The sequence below is a fragment of the Hesperophylax consimilis genome, chromosome 1 (genome assembly GCF_061612785.1).
Source record: "Hesperophylax consimilis isolate HC1 chromosome 1, BYU_Hcon_1.0, whole genome shotgun sequence".
NCBI classification, from domain to species: domain Eukaryota; kingdom Metazoa; phylum Arthropoda; class Insecta; order Trichoptera; family Limnephilidae; genus Hesperophylax; species Hesperophylax consimilis.
This window is the reverse complement of record NC_142836.1, coordinates 19,657,334-19,680,867: the sequence shown is the minus strand read 5'-3', so window position 1 is coordinate 19,680,867 and position 23,534 is coordinate 19,657,334. Positions and strand designations below refer to the sequence as shown.

At 34.0% G+C, this 23,534-nt stretch overlaps 1 protein-coding gene across 10 annotated transcripts in view; it reads right to left on the bottom strand.

The window, feature by feature from the left end:
- unc-104 (kinesin family member unc-104) overlaps positions 1-23,534 on the bottom strand; it is a 96,361-nt gene that overhangs the window by 10,224 nt on the left and 62,603 nt on the right. For 4 of the 10 annotated variants that reach the window (XM_089651201.1, XM_089651214.1, XM_089651202.1 and 1 more), the window contains 26 exons: positions 16,892-17,053; positions 16,643-16,803; positions 15,901-16,085; positions 15,677-15,788; positions 15,130-15,273; positions 14,386-14,549; positions 13,690-13,829; positions 13,192-13,233; positions 11,855-11,995; positions 11,437-11,637; positions 10,176-10,333; positions 9,973-10,099; positions 9,477-9,637; positions 8,736-8,850; positions 7,890-8,247; positions 7,174-7,356; positions 5,608-5,745; positions 5,136-5,437; positions 4,581-4,767; positions 4,233-4,323; positions 3,039-3,137; positions 2,319-2,543; positions 1,207-1,345; positions 960-1,080; positions 394-496; positions 129-309 (listed from right to left, as the gene is read on the bottom strand). In XM_089651201.1, coding sequence (XP_089507327.1) covers positions 129-309; positions 394-496; positions 960-1,080; positions 1,207-1,345; positions 2,319-2,543; positions 3,039-3,137; positions 4,233-4,323; positions 4,581-4,767; positions 5,136-5,437; positions 5,608-5,745; positions 7,174-7,356; positions 7,890-8,247; positions 8,736-8,850; positions 9,477-9,637; positions 9,973-10,099; positions 10,176-10,333; positions 11,437-11,637; positions 11,855-11,995; positions 13,192-13,233; positions 13,690-13,829; positions 14,386-14,549; positions 15,130-15,273; positions 15,677-15,788; positions 15,901-16,085; positions 16,643-16,803; positions 16,892-17,053 — 4,140 coding nt within the window. The remainder of the gene's footprint in view (positions 1-128; positions 310-393; positions 497-959; positions 1,081-1,206; positions 1,346-2,318; positions 2,544-3,038; positions 3,138-4,232; positions 4,324-4,580; positions 4,768-5,135; positions 5,438-5,607; positions 5,746-7,173; positions 7,357-7,889; positions 8,248-8,735; positions 8,851-9,476; positions 9,638-9,972; positions 10,100-10,175; positions 10,334-11,436; positions 11,638-11,854; positions 11,996-13,191; positions 13,234-13,689; positions 13,830-14,385; positions 14,550-15,129; positions 15,274-15,676; positions 15,789-15,900; positions 16,086-16,642; positions 16,804-16,891; positions 17,054-23,534) is intronic. The other 6 variants (XM_089651205.1, XM_089651204.1, XM_089651206.1 and 3 more) reach the window with 6 other exon arrangements.

Genomic DNA, 23,534 nt, shown 5'->3' with positions numbered 1-23,534 from the left:
ACGAAATTAATCCAGTTCTTACTGAAAGCATTGGATGGTGTAAAATTTGACTGGAAACTGCATAGTCGGTTATTTTTTGTGAGAATATTTAGATTAAGAAATGTATCATGTTTTAAATCCGCGTTTACCTGGCTCCAAAGCTCGGTGCAGGCTAAGCTCATAGACTCCGGTGAGACGCTGGCCTTCAGTTGGCCGAGCTGCTCCACTGAAGAGGTGCTTGAGAGAGCGAGGGCCGGTGCGGGCGTCACGTCCGTAGATCACCATGGACAAGTCCTTTGTTACTATCGCTGGTCGAGCACAATTGTCCAACTGAGAAGGAATGGTGAATTACATTAAAGACTATTTTTGTGTGCATGATTATTAAATACTTGTAAAATCAAAACGTAAATTTACCTCCAAGTAAGCACTAAGTGTGATGTAGATTATTTCGCCGCTAGCTGTTACACGGTTGAGCAGGGCAGAGTTGTGAAGGGAGCTGTCCCAAGCAGCTTCAAATCTAAAACAATTTAACAATGTTTATCCATATCTCGGTTTATGAATAACCAACACAATCTAATGGTTTGATAATGAGGTTGTCTCCTAAACGAAATTACATTTTATTTACAATTGCATCATAGTATTAATTAAAGAGGGCAGAACTTAGTATTTTCGTGAAATATCAAATAGTACTGAAGATATACTGAACTTCTAGGAGAAATACTGATATTTTAGGAGAATCTCGCTGACCACGTGTGACGGTACAAAAAAACGTATGCAGTAGTGCAATTTGAATTGTGAATTGCACTGAATTGTGTCTCGTGACATCATAGATATTTTGAGCCATCGTTTTACATTATAACTTAACTATAATAATAACTATAACTCTGTCATTTTTGGAGACGTTGAAAACTAACTTTACTGTTACTAACTATTTAAATATAATACAATTTCATAAAAATAAAAAATTTATGCAAAATTACCTGAACATAGCACGGTCATCTCCTGGTAGTTCCAGTGGCTCACCAGGGAAGAGACCAAGGGACAATACACATGACTCATTATCATCTTCATCAGCCGGTTCAGGACTGTTGCGAATGCGTCCTGGAAAGGAAAACATGTTAAAATCTTACATGAATCTAAGTGGAATTTAAATGAACTTTCAAATTAAAAAAAATCTTATTTTTTGAATAAAGTGAAAAGCGGTACCTAACTAATAGTGTTACTTACCAACGACAAGCTCCCTGACATCTTTCCACCTGAGCTCAGTCTCTGGCTCGTGAACAACGGTGATGCGAATGCGACGTTGGATTCCTTGATGAAGGAGAAAGAGTCCACGGCAAGCCAGTTCATCGCTGTGTTCCACAACCTACGTGCGTAAAAATATATATATTAATTAAAAATAGACAAATAATATACAACATGTAAGTGTAGGCACATGTTAATATCTGAACTGAAGTGCCTATGTCAGATTTTGGTCATTTAATTTAGGTAACAGAGAGTACTTACTCTAAGGACGAGTTGTTTCACAGAATTTGAACAATTCATCAAATTTCAAAGTTGATTTTCAAGTTCTGTGAAGGTTCTATTCAAGTTGTGTTATTATTTCTGTTTTGTGAAACAACTGGCCAATAAGGATATAATAACAGAACTTGAATAAAACCTTCACGGAACTTGAAATTTTATGAATTATTCAATTTCTGTGAAACAACCCGTCATAAAAGTTCCTTATTTGAATGCTATGAATGCCTAAAGTCTCCAGGTCCCCAGTGACAATTTTTTTCAAAACATCAGACTAAAACAAACACATTTGGTTGAGACCACAGCATTTTTTGTTTGACTATGTAATGTGGAAGTCAAAATAATGCGGTTTTCCGATTGCAGGGAGATGTGTAAGGCCTTTAAGGGACAGGGCAGGCCGAGAGCCAAACAGCGCCTGGCCTGAGTAAAATTTAGGCACTCTCTTTCAAAACCAGTAGATGCCAAGGCCATCACAGATCACTGTAATCAATAATATTTGGATGATTTACATTTTTGTTTAGCGCCATTTTTATGAAAAATAATCTCAAGGACGATGTGTTATGACAGGTATTATCAGTGCCTTGATAATTCGGTGCCCAGATCGGACTACTTCAATTGCGCCCGCGTAGTTCCGGCCCTGGTAAGGGCAGAAAAAAGATAGAAGAAGTTACGGAGAACCTAGCAATTCCAAAATAGTAGGTAATTAATCGATACTCATTCTGATCAAGTGACTCCAGATACCGTTAACTGAATAATCTCAGCATCCCAATTTGACCTCCAGCAAAACCCTCCACAATATGGATAGAAGAATCAATACTCACGGCCGGTACATATTCCCCGTTAGGCGCCAATTCACATATCTCAAACCAGACAAGCAGGTCGTGCTTGGAATGCAGGTGGCATGGGGGCTGGGTGGCTGGGGGCGGTGGGGCTCCACGCGGGGAGCGCACCGGCTGCGAGATGGGAATGGAGGGTGGCAGCATACGCTTGGGGGGCGCGCGGGCCGACCACGTCACATCCTGCTTCGCGTCCTGCGAAACCACAACCTTTCATCAGTGAGATTGTGATGACTCTCGCTCACTGGCTCTTTAGTACTTTACAATATAAAAATTTCAACATATTTTATACAAATTTCACATGATTTTTTACGAATTTTTAGTCAATGCAACTTTTAACGGGTCAATTAAAACGAATTATTAATTAATTTATTACATTATACATGGTGTCCGGCAACTCGTTACATTACACATTACACTTGATCACAACTGATGTCAATTTTGTGGTAAAACTTTTTTTGGGTCGATGATTGTCGAAGGAAAAGGAAAAAAGAAAGCTCAATTCTATATAATGTTTTTTGAGTTCAACATGTTATGCAGATTCCCCAGTTTCGGGACGCCGTGTTTAAATAAGTTCATAATTGTATTTCTGACATTCTTATATTTGTTTTTCTGCAGCCTTCTGGTGTCCAACTTTACTTAAAAAAGTAGTTAAAGTAATAGTTATCGCAAATGGTATTACATTTATTATATGTATCAATTTACCTTGTGCAATGGGTGTTGTTGGTAATGTCCAAATACCTTGAAGACAATGGGTTGTGTTCGGATATATTCCAGGAAAGAGTGTGTGATTGGTACAGTAATCTGAAAAAAAAAAAATCAAAACATTGAAATTCAGAGGCGGCTCTTGGGTTCCAGAAGTGGTAGGTAAATCGAAAAAAATTAATATGAAATTTTAATACATATTGCTAATGGGAAGTGAATATTATAAAAACGCCAATGGATGTGATTAATTTACCGGTACTCACCTATTCTGAAGCCGGTAGTACAATATTGTATATTTTAAGATTATTTATCTAATTATTTACGTATACTAATTAACATTTTTTTCTTTTGATAGAACTTTTCCTTTTAAAAGTTTATAATGTCACTAACGTTAATCTCAGTCCGGCTTCAGTTGACTTAAAAAGTAAACAATAAAAGCAAAAGTGCTTATATATTCATTTTATGGCATCCACAAATACAATCACAAAAATAATAACTTTTGGTTTAAAAATATCGTTTTTAATCTCTATCATAAAGTAATTGTCTTTTTATTTGAATATGTTTGCCATGATTCAATTAATTGTTTGCGATTTCTTTCAATACAATATCCACAGAATTTGACATTTTAAATTATTCCATGCAAATTACGTCAACAATGATAAACATAATTTCGTGAACTAATCATAAATAAACCATTTATAAACTAATATTCGAGTTCAAGATGGCTATCGTTTATCATACAAAAATTTTCGACTGACAGTTTTTGACATCTCCCTCTAATAACCTTGTCATAGATAACTCACCGCGGTCATGTCCGAAAACCCCCTTTAAATAAATTTTGTATGATACTAAGCAAACGTCAGACATGATAGTGTTTACCTCCTTTGTCTGTATAGCAAAGGAGATAAGTTTGGGGACAAAATTTAAAGTGACCCACATTAAGTATATAGAATAGCTTCTCATTTGGATCCTAGATGGTACTGGAATCCGCTATTATCGTACAAATCTATATGAATATAAACTAAATTATTAATAATCAGGTGGTTTGTTAAATCTTTATTTTTTAAATTAAATAATACTGTATCATATTTTTGGTAGGTCATTGACCAAATGACCCCCATAGAAGATCCGCCACTATTGAAATGAGATTAATTCTGGATGAGTAGATAAAATAGTTAAAAATATTGCACTTACATTTTGCACATGGTAGAATCCAAGGGGAGTTCCCTTTCCAGTGTTTTTCACAGGCTCCGTGGAGAAGGCTTCATCATGACGATGCAGGAAGCTGAAAAATAGCATAAATTACCATTGAATATATCTTTAACTTTCTCATCACATATTTTTATTCATGTACAAAAACATATGTGAGGCATATGTGAAACATAGTTTTATAAAACGAAAACATAAATAGATGCATAGCTCTGGAAACACATGTTATTTGTGTGTTATATGAAGTGGCCAGGGGTGGAGACATTAAATGGTGTCAAAGTCGTGCCGGTACAACTCAACTTATATATTATGAGGAAAGGTTGTCGTCCTTACTTGAATTGGCAGAAGACATCGGCATATTCGGTGGAGATGCCCTGAGCCTGCAGGACCGTGACTCGGAAGGTGATATCCTTGCCCGGCTGGAGGTGGTCCGGGTAGTTCATGTAATCCTGGTCCTTGATTTCAGAAGCCACCGAGCTGTCGCCACGACCGCTGTCGGCGTCGCACTCCAGAGCTAGTTCTGAACAAAAACAATACTTAAGTATAAATTTCTAATCATTAAGGTTTGCGTATTTAATTTGTAGACATCCATATAATTTAAGAGAAAAAGAAATTTTTTGAAACTACATATTCATTTCTACTTGGTTTTTATCATTTTAATACGGTCTCACTATCTGTCTTGTCCCTCCATCAATTTAAGAGATACAAAAGGTTGTAGTGTTATAGCATAACCGTGTACTTACTAGAAAGACACTTGTAAAAATTACTTGCGAGGTTATAATAATATTGTTGTGAAGAAATCAATTTGAATAGACAGAGATATAATTGAGCAAACAATAAATTTGGGTGAAGCAAAACCACGACAGTTTAGAATCGAAATTAGCTTACTATCTAAAATACCTTCAATCTTGAAGTTAGAGTCCTGTCCCTCTACAATTCTATCTTCCAAGTTGTGTTGGTTATTCTTCTCATTCAAGGCAAGCATCTTTTTATTCTTGATGGGAGCTTCCTCTTCAAAGGCGATCTTGGCCGATTGCTTCACTCCATTGACAAAATCGGCATTTTCTTCTTCGACAACCACTTGGACCGCAACCCTAAGGTATCCCCTGACGTCTCCCTTCTCGTTGACAATTGCCACTTTGTGAATCAGGGGCACAGGATAAAGGAGGTTGGACAGATAGATAAAGGCCCTGAAAAGAAGATGAGTTAGAAGAAAGTTAATGCTTTCACTTTCAGTCTCAAAGCTGTATATATTATGTACCCAAGCGTAATAATGAAGCCTTAAATTTAGGTTTATACATAATATATGGTAGATAATGAATTCGTTATCTTGTATTGAAGGGGTTTTTTTTTTACTTACCTTCCAACCATACGGAACCAAGGGAACCTGTCGTAGAAGGGATCGCCTCCGGTGAGCGACTCCACATTGTAGTCAGGAGATGTGGGGGAGAGTTCAGCTTCATTGTGGTACATCTCGCGCATCAGCTCCAGACGTTGCCTGCAAATTTAATTTATATTTCAGACAAATTTTTAATAACAATCACAAATTCAAATAAATTAAAATAAATTGTGTTCATAATCAAAACAACCAATAACATGCTGTTCATCAAAAATTTTATTTGTATAAAATACAACATGTTTAAGAAATAAAGTACACAATAAGAAGAAATTCATAAATGTAACTAAATACAAGCTTTTAACGTTATGTAATTCTTTTAAAAGCACTGTTATGTATATGAAATATAAATTGATGTAAAAAAGCCAAAATAAAAATGATGAACAATATTACGAAATGAGTACAAGAAGATTACGATCCAGACATGGTACAATAGAGAAAGTATTATCTGGTTGATTCTATAATAATTATTCCTAAATATAATATTGGGCCAAATCATGAAACAGAGATAGAAGAATAAATTTAGAAAGCCGTGCATAAACAGTATCATTTTAAGACCACTGCAGTTTTAATCTTACTCAAATACGCTCTGATAACATTTATAACTCCACAGAAAAGTAATATTATTTACAAGTATGTCTCACAAAAGAGAAACCATTTGAGAAACCAATGTAGTCTTGCCGAAATACATATAACACGTTCGCAGACATAAGACAATTATTATGATACAACAAATTTGCAAACACAGTTTACGTAGAAGTTATAAAATTCTTCATTAAGAAACGTACCACTGTTCATACATACATTCCCACATATTGTAAATAAAAAACTTAATATTTCGATAAGCCTTTAGTTCTTGAATGTAATGGGATAAAAATGAGTTTACCCAATGACAACAAAGAAGATGAGTAAAGGTATACAAAATGCAATAAAAAATCATAGATACTGTGCAATATTTCATTCTGTTGTAGAGGGCGCCTATGGACAATGGATTTTATGTCATAACAAAGAATATATCAGAAACCAACAGTTAGAGGAGTTTTGTCCGCGAACGTGTTAAGCTAAACAGACACAAAATTATAAGCCAAGCGTTTTCACAATATGGTGACAGAACCAGCAACAACTGACACATGTGAAAAGTGACAAGGGGCGGGGCAGACAGAGCGTGGCTTAAGCTCTTCACCATCCAGCATTCATTAATGATACGGCTACCTTTATGTAACATTTCACTAAACATGTACTAGATTATACCAATTCAAATATATATTGAAATTTTAACAGATTAATGCTTAAATTTTATGGAGCAAATGACACAATGAATGTCACTAGGAAATCTTTTTTGAAACAAACAATGAACTTGTTTTTCCTATGAAAGTACTAAGAAAACAAAGCCATTGATCAAATATTGCAAATTACTCTTTAGTTATCAAAATACTCGGTTGCGAGACAGTGTGAATGTTACAAAGGGTGAGCACAAGGGGCAGCAGGCGGCAAGAAGCTCACAGAAGCCTTGCATGGTGCGGCACAAACCTCGAAGGCAAGAGGTTAGCGAGAGACAGGCGCGTCTGCTGGGCACAGGCCGAGAGGCACTGCAGGAGCTCCGAGGGCGGAGGCGCGCCCACTTCCACCGCCGCCAGCCCCGCCCCCACTAACACCTCTCCGCTGATACTCTCATTCATGTTGTATATCTGACGCATCAATTCCAGCCGGTGCCTACAATGGGGCACACTACTCAGTTTCTTTGCTTTCCAATCAGAGTCAATATACTCTTTTCCACGCAAAAATTTTATATTTTACATTTATCATAATTTTGACAAACCCATTTCAAGCAATAAATTAATTTTGACATAATGCTTTGGACATGCTGAGGGCACTACATATATATATATATATATATATACACACTCATATTATAATGCATCGTCTGGGTTTAAAGGGTTAAAAATTTGGAGGAATGTAAACAAAAGATGATGATATTTCTTCCCATGAATGAAAAGCTGACACAATAATTATTTTTCAAGTCTATGTATTGCAAAACCAAATAAGCGAGGTCAACAAAAAGTGAGATTGCAGTCAAAAGAAAAAAATACATTTCTTACTTTGATGAACCAAAACCTGAGGATTGTACAAATGATTATTACGAAACAATGCAACAAGAATAATACAAACACAAATTGGGGATAATGATTTTCGAAACAATGATTCCATACACCATTGTAATTTCGCAAAGTAAAATGACTACATACCGCAATTTTTCTAAGGTCCAGTAATGAGTGGCGCCATTCTTAGTATCCGTGACTTCCACAGCCACAATGGTGGGCGGGTAAAGTTTGCTAAAGTCATCATCATCATCAGCATAAGTCCTGTTTGCGACAAACTCGGGCGGCAGGGGGGAGTAGAGAGTATCAGTCAACAGTGTGAACTGGAACTGGACCTTCTTCTTCAGCTCAACGGAGATGGCGTTAGCCTCCTTAAGGAAAATGGCATTTCCCCAAAGGTCATCTCGCAGAGAGGTGAACTGGTGATACTTCCACTTGCGGAAGGCCCATGCTGCTAAGCCAGCCTCGCGCACACTCCAACAATATGTTTCAAACAGAGGATTCACTGAAAGAAAGTTAGAACCATATGATCTATGATTAATTTATGGGTGAATATTCAGAAAAGTGGGGCACGGTTAATGAGCATATTGATGTTAAAGTTTAAAGGTTGGTTTTTTCTTCTCTTTTTTAACCCAAAAACCTTAAATAGATTCTGAGTTTGGGTTTATAGAAGAAATAAAAAAAATATAATATTGTTATGTCAAAACATGGTGTGAAGAAAAGTCGTCAAATTATTAGTTTTGTTAATGAACTGGCTATTAAAATGCGTAATTTTCCTTTTTTGGTTATTGATATAGCTGTTTCTCATTGTAATTTAACTGATACAAAGTGTTTTAAAAACAAAATGTGCCTGTTAACCATATCCCACTATTCTATATTTTTATCGATTTATGTTTTAGACAAAACAACGGAAAATAAAAATGTAAGATCTGACATATAATTTCTACAGTGATTAGGTAAACTGAAGCGACAAAGAGAAATATGGAAACTTACCAAATATGTCCTCCTCATTGTGGAAGTCTTCAGGAGTGTAAGAGCTGTACATGGACATGGTGACGCTCTGTTCCTCGACTTGACGCTGGAGAGCATCTATTCGGGCCTCGTAACTCTGTTATGAAAAATAATAAATAATAAAGGAAAGCACATACAATATTGCAAAGATTTTGGAATTAGTTATTTCGTTTCATACAGATGCATTCAATTTAAAAAATGGGTTGAAAATATGTTATTTTTTCGATAAACTTGTCAACTTCCGCTGCATGCAAAGGCTCTTTAAAAAAAAACAACACTTGATTTCAACTTAAAAAACTTATGGAGACAACAAAATAGGGTTTTAGGGTGTTAGTTTGGGTTATTTTAATAGTTTATGTGTATTTCCTAACTTTCAAACTTAACTTTGATAGAGAAAAAATGGAACTTTAAGGCTGTCATCCTGTACAACTAAAGCGAATTTTCATTTTACTTAATTGAAAATCAGAATGTTAATGTTTAAATTTCCCAAATGCAGATAGTTGCCTTTTTATAGTAATTAAGGTGAATCAAAAGGTTGTATTTAAAAAAAAAATCGTATTAAGCGTGGCCCCAAATAATTACCATTATTTCTCATTGAGAATATTTTATAATACAGTGGTAAGCACTTGAAACTAAGTTAATTTTCTGTTATTGTGGCGACACTGATGTATTTGTTTGAAGGCTTTGGTAGGTTAGGTTTAGTCGAGAGTTCACATTAGGTACCTTTCTTTGCTCTTCAAACTCCTGGTCTGCTTGCTCTTTTTCTTTCCGGAATTGTTCTTCGAGAGCGCACAGCCTCTTCTGCATTTCTGCTTTCAAATCAATACCTTGCTTCTCCAACAACTCACACTGAGCAAAGTTCCAATCCACTGTCTCACCAATTGCTGAAAACAACAATAAATAAAATATTGTGTTTGAGATAATATCACATTATCACAGCAAACAATTACACCCATTATCTCAAAATGACAGTTCTGAATTCATTTGTTGCATATCGTTGAAGATGATAATACTAACCAATTTTATATTTGTTTTACATTAAAAAATGGAATGTGATATTTAAAATAATAATCTATGGGCAGGAACTAGATTAGCAAGCAACTTCAAGGCAATGATGTATTATACGGTTATGTATCTCTATGGTTCAAGGAAAGTACCAGAAATAATCTAGTAGATAATGAAGCATGAAATAGTATTGAATACAATTTTATTATATTACCGGGTGCATCTGCAGGGTTCAGTTTCTCTTTGCGTTCCCTTGCTTGTTCTGGGTGGGTAAACCTGAATACGTGATTCTTGCCGAGGATAACACGAGATCCTGTCTTGAGTATAATAGGCTCGTTGATCTAAAAATGAATGGCATGTATTACTAAACCGCATAAAAAAATGGAAATTTGTTTACATAAATCTGACATAACTTACTTCACGGCCATTGACGTAGATCAATGCAGAGTGATGGGGGACAAGACAGATGACTCCATCGGTATTTTCGAAAATGCAATGCTCCTTAAGAATATGGGAACCACACAGTTGAATATCTTGAGGCATGTTTGCCTCTGATGTTCCCAGACGTGTGATACCTGCAGAGATAATATAAAAAATAATTTGTGTTATTTACATAAGATGAAATTATGATAACAATAATTATATATTATGCTCCCACACTAGTTAACTTAGAATTTGGCCGAGTTTAAATACCAAATGTTGTTTATTTATATGTAATTTAAATTTAATTAAAGTGGGCTTTTTGCCAGGCAGTCAGTCATTTCATCCAAACAAGCAAAGTTAGTTTTATAATAAAATTATGTATGTACAAAGTATGTTTTCTGCTTCTTGATCCAAAAAGTTGGAAGGGGTAAGAAAAGAAATTGAGATGAGGCGGAAACTGAGTATTATCCACTTGAGCTTTACAGATTTCCTGGCAATCGGTTTTGGATTCGGCTCAATATAAATACGGAAAAATATAAACTGCTTACTGTGGATTTACTTTTGGAATGCCAGGGGTATTGCCATATTATTATCTCGACTCTTGTTAATCGAACAAGATTCTTTTTAGTATGCTGGAAGCATTTTTTAAGGTTCAAAATTGCACATATGAAAGCATGTCTTTACCATCCCAATAGGCAATGCTGGCACACAAGAGGTTAAAGCCAATGAATCCACTTATATTTCACCGTCTATCCCATAATTATAGGTTTTATAAAAAAATTGAGTAAATGTAGTAAAATTTTTAAACGGGTTAATTCTGTAGGTATGTTAGTTACCGAAGTTCCCCTAACTTGTGCTTATTTGGGGCAATATTAATTACAACTCTTTCTGTATGTTGACTGTAGTATAATGGAAATGTCTATATTCACAGACAATAAAAAAAAGCAATTTTTAAGTCATTCAATTTTTGAAAAATATTCAAAATTAGACTACACAATACAATAGATTATGTAGAATATTCCATGATAGGAACATTAGTGACATCTTTTGGTATTCTATAGAAGCTTTCAAACTAGGAACTAAATATTTTAGCTGGTAGTCGGACGTCCAAAATAAATCCATTTTAATTCATAAAAATCACCTACCTACTGTTACCCAAATTTCAGTGGCTACCGCTAGAGTGGTTCAGGTGATAAGATGAAAAATGTACAAAATTTAGATAAATAAGAGTAAAATATTTTTTTTGAAAACAAACCATCTTTGATGTAGTAAATAAGACACTCTGAGAGATTTGGATCTTCATTCAGGTTGACGAGATGCGGAGTTTTCTTGGGAGAGAACACGCCAACTGTCACACCTTCCTTCACAGCCACTCCCATCTCGGCGAACACAGCCTCCCGCTGGATGCGGATGTTCTCAGTACGTTTGAGCTTCTCCTCCCAGGTCTCATTGAGTTCTGAAAAGAAAGTGGCAATAAATAAATTGTTCACCCACAAAAATAGTAATTTACACAAATATGATGTCTGTAGTCCCAGTGAACTCTCAAATCCACTCAAGGAGTGGAAAATGGAGGTGACTTTGGGTCTGTTATCGCAATCTCTTCCGTATCAGGTTAATTACATTTTTACTTAATTATTATTACATTCATATGTATAGAATATAAGATTTGGTACCAGCAATGAGTTTCTCGGATGCCTGAAGCTGATCGACAGCTTCCTCGGCAATGGTGGTAGCCGCACGACTGAGCTTCGGAGTTCCAATCTCGTTGGTGTCACTGATACATCGCTCTCTATGTCCCGGATTGTTGTCATCTCCTACAATTTATAATAGTTTCGACATTGAGAAGTATATATTAAACCCGTGAGTTATATTAGAAAACACAAGCTTTTTTATGTTTGCTGGGAAAATGCAAGGAAAAGCTCTGATGCATTGCAGGCCAGGAATATGTTATGAATGCATTGGATGTATTGGCAATAATGAAAGAATATAAGGTCTACGAGAATCATATTACCAATCCAGGATTTGACTTGGGAAAGTCTTCTGATATAATAACTTATTTTATACTAAGGACAAGTTCAATAAGAACAAACACAAATATAAAAGCAATATAAATATTTAATATTATGTATTACAAATATTTCTTTTTCTTTTGAAAAGCATGAATAATGAGTCTCACTTGTGGATAATAATGAGGTAATTAGAAGACATATATTGAAAGGATATAATTATAAAGACATAAAGCAAAAAAGCGGCATGGTGAAAGGCTCACAATTTTGCATATTTTTTCCCATTAATTAATACAGCTTTGGAAGCTTTTTTGTCACTTTCTTGTAGTCAAATTGGTTCTAGGTCCAGATTTAAGCCTTTCAGCAATACTCGAATGTGAATTTCACCAAATAAGACTTACCATGCAGACTGGAATAAAAGGATTATAATATATTCATGCACACATCCCTTTACAGTACGAAAGCTGATTTGAAACTAGTTTAAAAACAATCCCAATAGGATGGAAAACCATCACTAAAAAGGTGTAACGATCCATGTTTTGAAATCAGCTTTGATTTTATTTCTAACCATATTGGTAGGTACACATAAATTCAGGTACATGGTGACTGCCATTGCAAACAAAAATATAAAATAGTTTGGACTAGTAATAGTGATTTATCGGACACATCAAAGGACACAGAAATAAAATAAAAATACAATATAAATAATAATATGTAGATCCAAGGATACATTTTGTCCGACTAAGGAAATTCTTTAAAATAATTTTAATTGAATAGTTAATGCCGGTTTACAATGAAAACATAAAAGGTACTGTGGGTGAAAACCAATAATTCAAGGTGATATTGAATTATAATGTATCCTTGCACAGTAGTGTTGTATAACAAAATTGTCAGACAAAGCTATTTAAAATAATATTTTTGAAAAAATAAATAAGAGTAACATAAAATCCGCAAAATAAAAATGGCAGCAACTTTAGTGAATCTGTTAACCGTAAACTACTTACTATTGTCTTCTCTCTTTTCATACAACACTTTGCCGTCTGGCCCTAAGGGATAACAAAGAACTTCTGTTACAAAAGTAAACATTGAGGGCTTCTTGATGGACATATTCAGACATCAGTTGACTGGTCACATACTTACAATCATGTAAATAACCTTATCAAGTTAATAATGTTTCATGTTTGTGACCGTTGAACGTCAATCATTTGATTACCAGTTATAAGACAATGGTAGTGAATATAAATTCATGGACGAGTTGCCTATATAAGTCATGTACCTACTTAGAAGATTATGAATATGATGATCATATTGTAGATGTTGTCAACTGCACAAATCTCATTACCTCCATGTACTTTCCAATTGAATGGAATTATCGGCGATCAAAAGAATTTTGTACAAAACCAACAATACTTCAAAACACCACCCAATAAAAAAAGCAATGTAATGATGTATCATAAAAACGAAAAAATGATTAATCTTAATATTGAAGGAAGGATACCAACCTTCTTGGACATCGATCCCTTCAGCCTTGAGGAGCTCTCGCAGCTTTTGAATCTCCTCTTTGAGCTCTCGGATGAGCTTGGCATTAGCATCTTCATTGACGATAGCCTTGCACACAATCTGTTTGGCGCGATCGGCATACCTGAACAGAACAAAAATAGTTTAGAAGCTTGAATAACGAAAAGTTTGTGGATCCTACCACTCATGATAGAAGCAAAGAAAAACGGAAACATTGGCTTTAACAGAATGGAAAATGAGGAGAAGAAACGATAGAGCCATATAAGAGACAGAATTCAGAGGTAAAATTGCCAGATCATGAAAAAAGGTTCAAGAAACATTTCAATAACACCAATACTATAAAAAGAATAGTAAGATTTCAATGAGGATTGCTGTTGCAAAACTATGTTTTTCTGAAGATCAGCAAAAAAGGTAAATAGGAGAAGGTAAATAGAAAAGGAAAATAGGCTGAAGGGGTTTACCTAAAAAAAAGCAGAGAGTTGAAATGAGGCTAAACCTAAAATATGTAGGTAGATCAAAAATATAAAATAAACAGATTATGGAAGCCGATACCCACCAATGAGTCGTATTAGGTTAAAGAAGAATAGGGAGAAGAATGACAATTCCTTGATCGGGAGAATTCCAAGGGAGTTTTTTGTTTGTTCGCTGAAAGGAATATTTGCATAAAACTTAAGAATTACCTGAGGGTACTGAGGGTTTCATCGTAATTGATATCAGCAGGAGAAATAGCAGCAATCATAGCTGTCTTGGAATTGCCTCCGAGGTTCTCCCTCAGAAGCCATGTGAGCACAGAGTCTCGGTATGGAATAAAATCAGCTTTCTTGGACTTCTTACTTTTAGATGCCTAAAACATACAATTGCTTGGATATTATTAAAACTGATCATCAAAAGGTACCCTAATCAATAATAATGATACAAAAGCATGCCAACATGATACAAATATGACAGTGGGACGCTATATAATATAAAATGCTGTGAAGCCTGAAAACAAAACGTTGGCAAATGCCTAAAATAAAAACGAAAAATGGAAGAACATTATTTCACTTTATCAAAAGCAAACGCAAAATGTGCAAAATCGAGAGAGGCATCATCTTGCTCACTTACCGACTAGAGAAGATGTCCCACGGAAGATTGGAAAAACGGTAATGAATTTTAATATTTAGTTTAATCAAAACATTAAATAAGTTAAAAATAGTTTAAGAAGAACCTATAAACCCTAAGATATAAAATACTAAGCATAAATCTTGTTAATGATGCCAAAAAAACACTAAATAATTTAAAACAAGTTTAACAAGACAAATTCCCAGAGAAGTACATGTCTTAGGATAAAAATGTTTTAGGTATTATGAAAACAAAAAAAACCAACAGAATGTAATGTAAAAATGATGCGAAGAGGTAAATGATTGCATTTATGATTTACTCACAATTTCAGCAAGAGCAGAGATGACCTTTCCTAAAGTGGTCAATGACTTGTTGATGTTAGCTCCTTCCTTCAAACGAGTTCCCTTGGCTCCAGTAGAATCAGCTCTCTCTGATCCAGCCAAATCTACTAGGGATATTTTGGACACCTAGAGAAGAAGAAAACCAGATAATGTGATGAGTCAATAAAACAATATTATCACAGATTAAAAAAACAAGTACAGATGAACAAACACAAGAAATGAGATGGACGAGAAGGGATTAATGGTTTATCGATCATTGGTGGAAATAAATATGCATATGATTCTCCTGAGGTAAAAAACGTTTTTACTCTTTGAAAATGCAACCTCCAAATAAACAAGACAAGCTTTTTTACACTGGTCAGTAAATTTGGTATGATCCAAATGTCTGATGAAAATGGGTAAATTTCAACCTCCCATCCCAATAAAGAAATAAATTCGTAAACGTTTTTAGTTTGACGTTTATTATAGACTTGTCAACAAAAAGCCAATTAAGATTAATTGAATTAATTTAGTGAAGACACTTTAATACCTTTTCAGAAAGCAGGTCGGTGGTTAGGTCATGCCTCTGCTGGGTGAAGAAAATAGTAAAAACGGCATGAGATCTGCTTGATGTTTCATTCATATTAGTGGCTGCCACAGTTCTGAAAACAGAGAAGTTAAAATTATTATTCTGCACACATGAAACAGTGACAGAAATCAATCAAAAGTGTAGAAGTGATGAAGTCAATAGAATCAAATAGTTAATAAGCTCACCTGGCTTTGTTTCCTTCATCAATGAGATCATGGATGTCTTGGAAGCTGGATACGGCCAGCTTGGAGAGATCTTCAACATACGGTCCCAGAAGTGGATGTTCTCTTACACGCAGGTTTCCTTTGTTTTTTGGGTTGAGCAAATCGCGCACACGCTCGCAGTAGATTTCCATATATGATACTTCCACCTAGAGAAAATAAAAATCTTTTAATATGTTTTTCCAAAAACCACTATCGCATTTACTACCTCTTCACATGCATTACCTTGCGTAAAAGTAATATTATTCTTCTCTACAATGATATAAAGGTTTGGTGGAAAAGTCAGGATACACTGTCCGAAAAGTCCAGAACTGCATTTAAATTTGTCACAAATTAGCGGCTGATGCGGCCAGCAGATCTCTAAATCTATTGCCCGTTATAGGTATGATTTCATTTATTCAAAATAAGTTATACAGCATTTAAACACTTACGAAGAACTACATTCAATTCTATAAAAAAATAAAGTTTTCGGCACAGAATCAGCAAAAATTTAACCTTATTTTCCACAAATTGACAGTGCAATTGCGGTAGATACTCCCGCTTAGGACGGAAGCAAACTAGTAGGTATATATACCTACTAACTACTTACTGTGTTTAAGTTTGTTTGTGAAACTCAAGGGCTTCATAGGGGCTATCACATATCTATTCAAGGGTAGCTCGAGAGGATAAGATTACGAAATGAAAAATATCATATCAAAGGTCTTACAGAATATTTCAAATCGTCGCAGGTTGTCTGTTTGATACGACGGAAGAGGTCTTTACAGATCTGTGGAATGATTCCTTCTTGCTCATCTTCCTGTTTGCCCATCATGGTGTAGGACTTACCAGCACCAGTTTGACCATAAGCGAAAATGCAAATGTTGTAGCCTGAAAATTGAAAGAGCAAATCAATGAAGAAATCATACTTCACCGAAATTATCAATTGGTGTTCAAAATATTAACATAAAAATCTCACCATCAAAAGAATGTTGCAACATTTCTTCTCCTATGTCCTTGTACACCATTATTTGGGAGGAAAAGTCTTCGTCACTCTCATTATGTGACCAATATGAAAAGTCGAAATTGAAGCTTTTGATTGCGTCCTTTGTTCCGGGTGGTGCCTTTGGATTTGTAATTTCTGTAACAAAATAGAGATTTATTAGAAAATAATTAAACACACTAAAACAAAAATGCGCAATATCAAAATTATTATTATTACATAAAATTAAAACACTGTTAAACAGTGTTTTGTGAATAACTAATTAATGGATTCCTGGTGTTTTGTTTTCGAGCTCCCATTTCAGTTCCCAGCAAAAATATCTTCGCTCCATTTTAAAAGCTTTCTATAAATTTTTAAAACCATCTCTAGATCATGCTGTAATGGCTAAAGGGAAGATAAGTCACGGATAATGGACGATAAACCTGCATAGTTTGTGGTCAATATTTAAACACAAATCGACTGCAGATACTGTAAAGTTGGTAGGTAATATTTTTAGTTTAAGCAGAGTACGTATTAATTCTGTTATTTTAGTGTCGAGAACAGGTCGTAATTTTGCGAAGGGAGGCAGGAAGTCGTTTCTTTTAATACGGTGAGATCCCCATGCAGGAGAGGAGATGGAGGAAAATAAATTCGGCTGCAATAGATCGTAAACTTCTTCCATAAAACTCCCGCCCGTCGCGAGACACGTCTACCCACTCTCCTTTAAACTATTATGTTACTAGCCTGTTCCGCGCCCGCACAGCTTTTATTTCAGATAACCACATTATTGCTTAATTCGGCTGAGTAATTCCGGATTAAAAAAGTAGTTCAGATGCAAATATTACGCAGAAAAAAAATGCGTGTTTGCAAATTTATAACCTTAAATTATGGAGGCCTTTGAAGGTAATATGGATTGCCTTTATCATTATTTCGAGAACTTAAGATATACAGGACCGTTGAGTAATATAGTCATCTCAAGGACACTTAGGGCAAGTTGTTTCATATCAATTCACATCACATCATTAACAATTCGTCAAATTGATATGTTCATTTTCGAGATCTATTAAATTTGTCATTATTTCAGTTCTGTGAAACAACTGACCCGTATTGATATAATAAAAGGACTTGAATATAACTTTCACAAAAAGTGAAAATTAACTTTGTAATTTGATGATATGTTCGAATTCGGTGGAAGTCTTTTAAAAAATTTAAATGCCAATTATGTACGCAATAGGTACAGAAGACTTTCAGCAAAAAACAAAGGAAACCAATAATAATTAAAAAGCTTTCCAGCAGATACGTACATACACAGTTTCATTGAATCCACACACCCCATTTCTGTTAAATACCATATAATTATTAATATTATATTCCGCAATGATTAAGAGTATTTCGACCACTCAAAAATGACAAAATAGCTATATTTCCCCCATTCCCTAAAACAAAGAAACTTTTTAATGAATTTTATGTTGGAAACCCTTACATACTTGAAAAGTCAAGTTTGTTTTATTTTAAAGACGAAATTTTGCTTCGGCGTGAATCATAAATACGTTTTAACACATGTCTGTTCTAGAATTGAGGAAAAAAACAAAGTCTAGACATCATGACTGTTCAATTAGAATTTATTCGGCGGTGCAACATTAAAACTAAGAAGTTTATGGTCAGATCAGCTTGCAGGTACACCAATGGCCAAAGGCAAGGTACAGGGCGAGAACACGCCCCAACGACCATTACGTGAGGCAATACTTTACCAAATTCACCACCGTCCTCCCAAAAGATCGATCTAACAATTTGAATAATAAATATATAAATTCAATGTAAGTCCTAAAATACCTCTAATCGATAAGCCCAGTCAGCCATCAGTCTCACAGAAAGGCTTCAGCGTGTAAAATGCTGTCGTAAATAGCACGCTGACAAAATATATTAAATCGATGGCTTGGAACACAGAACGCATCTCCACAAAGCATTAATTTGAGATATAATTGCAGTTCAAAGTTTGAATCTCTTTTCAAAATTGCTTTTACAATGTAAAAACTCAACTTAAAAATATATACATACTTATATACGTTTAAAAAAACTAACCTTACCAAACCCAACCTAGCGTACCGGGATTGTCCAGGGGGTAATCGCCTTGTTACCTCTTAGTGATTTAGAGATGCCATACTTCTCTCTAAATACGAGTAGTATAAAAAAAGTCACTATCCTCGTCTTTTTGTTTGTGCGCTTAGTTCTTCTTAACTATCCAACGGAGTTTGATTGGGTTTTCACTATCATTCAGAAAATTTCTTTCAAAAATAATAATAACATAATAACTGAATTCAAAAGGCTATATTATAATTACTTTATTAATTATACGAGAAAATGATAAATCAGATAGTTTAGTAATGCTAAGTGCAGGTAGTTATATTTATTAGCATTACCTTACCCAACAAGTTCAAATACCCCTTTAATTTTTTTGGTGTTCGTTTTAAACCTCTACGGGTCGTAGCACACTGCCTACGATCATAATACTATTTGAGAAAATTTTTGTATGCAGGGTCTACGGTTCGTTAGGCGCTATGGCTCAGTGGATAGTAATGGAGAGGCAAAAGCCATTAACCGCCGTAGCAGGAAGAAAACTACCCACGTTACGGCGTGGTCGCATCACTGCTACGATGTCATTACGCCTCGTTATTAGTGCTTACATTTAATGGAGCTTTTTTAATAATACAGGTCAGCACAGGTAAAAACTTGGTAAAGAAATTAGTACTAAAGTTTTATTTTAAATATTTATGTTGTTCGATTTCAAAATGTCAATTACAGAGTTGAAAATTTTGTTGTTAGAAGATGCAAAAGCAGAGCCAGAGCTCTCGAAGTGTGAGTATGAAATTACATGCCCGCAATATGGAATTATGGAATGTATTGCATTGCATTACCTTTCGTAATAAATTATTATTTATATTATACCGTTATAGGTAATAGAGCTTTCATACATCAATTTAACTGAACATAAAATAAGAAGCTATATTAGTTTTTCCCACGCAGTAAAGATTTTCCATAGTTTTAAACTGATCAATAAGAAATGATTTGAAATTTCCGGCGAAAACGGGTAGCTAAATTAGTTTTGTAATACATTTCAATATCATTCAGTTAAAAAACAATTTTCAATCAATGTCAATCGTAATTAATGATTAATTTGATTAATACCGCCACAACAAAACAAAGGAATACTTAAACGATACTAAGCACATCCAATAAAGTACTTCTTTTCAAAGTTTTTGTACACGAAAAACACAAACAACTTGCTTTCAATAGTTCAATTCATCTTCTAATCTAATTTGGATTTTTCTGCCATCTCTAAATATCCCAGTTAAATATATTCGTAAAACCCCAAAATAACCTCCATCTCCATTAGAACCGAAACTTACAAGATTTTTTCATTGATTATAATTTAAAAAAAAAAAACAACTTTTCAAGCAACCTTTCCTTTCACGGCAGATCAATACAAGAAGCGGTATTTATTTTTAACCTGAGTTAGAAAAGTTCGATTCGAAATTTTACCACAATATTGGGTTTCATATCTCCTATTTTAGAATATATGAATTTATATTTACCAACAAATTGTTGTCGCACGGGATTAAATGGATATGTTATATTCCTACACAGTGGAAGGAAGTTAATGGCATAGTCAAATGAGATATTATTCTAGTCCCTCTATTACACCCCAGAGAATCGTCCCTTCATTAAACCCCAGGCTTATTATTATAAACTTTAATTTACCTATTAAAGTATATAATAATAAGCCTAGGGTTTATTATATACTTTAATTAACCTATTTATATATGTATGTACTTATTATTATTTCAATTTATTTGTTGTTAATTATTCTTACTATACCTATTGTCAGTATGGTAACTATATGATTGTGGCTGATAAACCAACACAGGTACTTTTCAATACTTATTTAGTCAATTTAGTAAAATGTTTTGTTGCCAACTTTAAACAACGTAATGCTCAGCTGTAATTTCAGTTTGAATAACTGTAGTATTTATTTTTGTAATAATTATGCAGATTTATATTTTCAATATTACATTAAGTTAACATGTACTTTTTAAATTACCATAATTGTAAAGTAGCACATCTCGACTCGAATTCACTAGTGAGATGAGGGGCTCATATTTTTTTACAGGAATGTGTTCATTAAAAAAAGACTTCAATCAAAATCAACATGGCTCTCTGCCAATTACTGTTAGAATACGGTATTATCGGATGGGGCAGTGCAAATAAAAATATACTAAATCCACTAATTAAATCTCAAAAAGCCATAATGAAAATTATACTGAAAGTTCCTGTAAGAACTAGCACTGACGAAATCTTCACCAATCTTAACATAAAGTCAATTAAACAACTATATTCTAAAACTATACTCATTCACATTCATAAGTACAAAACCCAAGAAATAACAACAAACACGTACAATAGAAACACTAGATCTCATGGTCATAAACTTATCCAACAAATAACTACTAATACAACTTTTGGGCAAAAAAGCTTCTTATATCATAGTATTAAACTCTACAACAAAATACCACTCTCACTCAAAAACCTTAACACTTTAACATTTAAATCTGAAATAAAAAGCTGGATACTTAACATAGGGAGATCTGAAATAGAAAATTTACTGAGATCAAACACAGACTAAAACAGAATCAACTGAACTATACCAAAAAACACTTCATATATATATATATAAAAACATCTTACTTATTTTAAAATTGTTAAAAAAAAAAATTACTGTATGATATATGTTCATAATTAAATCCATATGTAACTTTGATGTAATATTAATATTCTTAATTAATTATACATAATATGTAAATGAAATCCTCAGCACGGGAGATTCCAGTGAGGATATCATTATATCTATTTGTTACACAAAAAAAGATAATAATACACTTATTATTATTATTATTATCGTAATATACTATTTTTTAAATATATATTACATTCCTTCACAGTAGATAGTTAATGGCAAATTCAAAGTAGATATCATTCTAGTTCCTTTACTATACCCTAGAGATTACCCCAAATAATTAATTAAGGCTCAAGTAACTGACGTTAGTGTCGCACCGCATACTTTGAAACAATCGAGGTTTAAAATCCAACTATTCGGATAAGGTGGCAAATGAGCCATTAGAGTTTTCTAGGTTACACCAGAAAGTTCATAATATTAGTTAACTTACAATTCTCTAAAATCATATTTATAATCTAGTTTTTTGGAGAATGGGTCTGGTCAAGGGAATGTTTTTAATGAAGATACGATAGTAGATTAATAAGGAGTAAAAATACTTTTCTAACGTCGTATAGAATTTACCCAACTTTTCCAATATAAAAAAGACAAAATGTGTGAAATAGTTTTTTTTTAATTTTTAGGATTCACACATATAGCACACATTACAAACATTAAAAGCAATCGATGTAAATTTATTACACCCTAAAATAATATCATATGCCCATGTAAGGCACATTTATGTTGAAACATTTACTAAGTAAAAATTTAAATAAAAAATGCACATTTTTAATAAACTAGGTCAAAACAAATACATGAATAAGATTTTTTGGTTTGTTTTAGACCATTTTTCGTGCATGCGCGGAAAGAATGGTCTTGCACCTATAAAGTACATTTAAAGTTATAATTAATGAAAAGCAAGAAAAAGCTTTTAGATTTCATAAAGGTCGTTAATCTTGACCACAATCTTACTGATTATAATCTGTTACTTAAGAAAATATCGATCAAACTACCAAATATTTTAAATATGTCCATTTTAAGGTGAGTAACTAGTAGTTCTGTGAACAGTAGAACTCGCGTCATAAAACTATTTTTGTAATTTTCTATTATTTAATAAAACAAAACATTTTTTTTCTCTGAATCGTCATGTAAGTAGGTACCCAAGTAATACCTAAATATTTAGTAATAAACAAATTTGACATATTATATAATATTTTTTTTCAAAGAAGGAATTATGCAATTTGTCTAAGGACGGGTTGTTTCGGAGAATTTGAACAATTCATCAAATTTCAAAGTTCATTTCCAAGTTCTGTGAAATATTTTTCAAGTTCTGTTTTTATTTCAGTACTGTCAGGCAACTAGCCTATAATGATATAATAACAGAACTTGAATAGGACTTTCACAGAACCCGGAAAAGAACGTTGAAATTTGATGGTTGGCTGGCTAAGTCCTCCATCACAACACAAGCAACATTTTCGGCTTTCTGTGGTGGTAGTAGGAGATTTTCAAACATTGTTGGGTTATTCGTAACCCGGGAATGTTTGTCTTTCTTTTTAAAAATTTAAGAAAAAATTAATTTTAGATGAATTGTTCAAATTCTCCGAAACAACCCGTCCTAAAGAATTTTCATCATCTCGATGACAATTCTTTTTTTCAAACATTCTTCAGGCCGGTAGGTACCATAATATGGATTATTCAGATTAGACAACTCTACTAGTAGAAACCACGATTATGAAAACATAAAAAGTGATAAAAAGGTAGTATCCCCCACACAGCCACCACCTTGAACCAGAACGTAACAAAAAAAATTACAGACAGATAAAATGCTAAATGGACGAGTTTAAACAGGAAGTCACTATGCTCACTCAATAA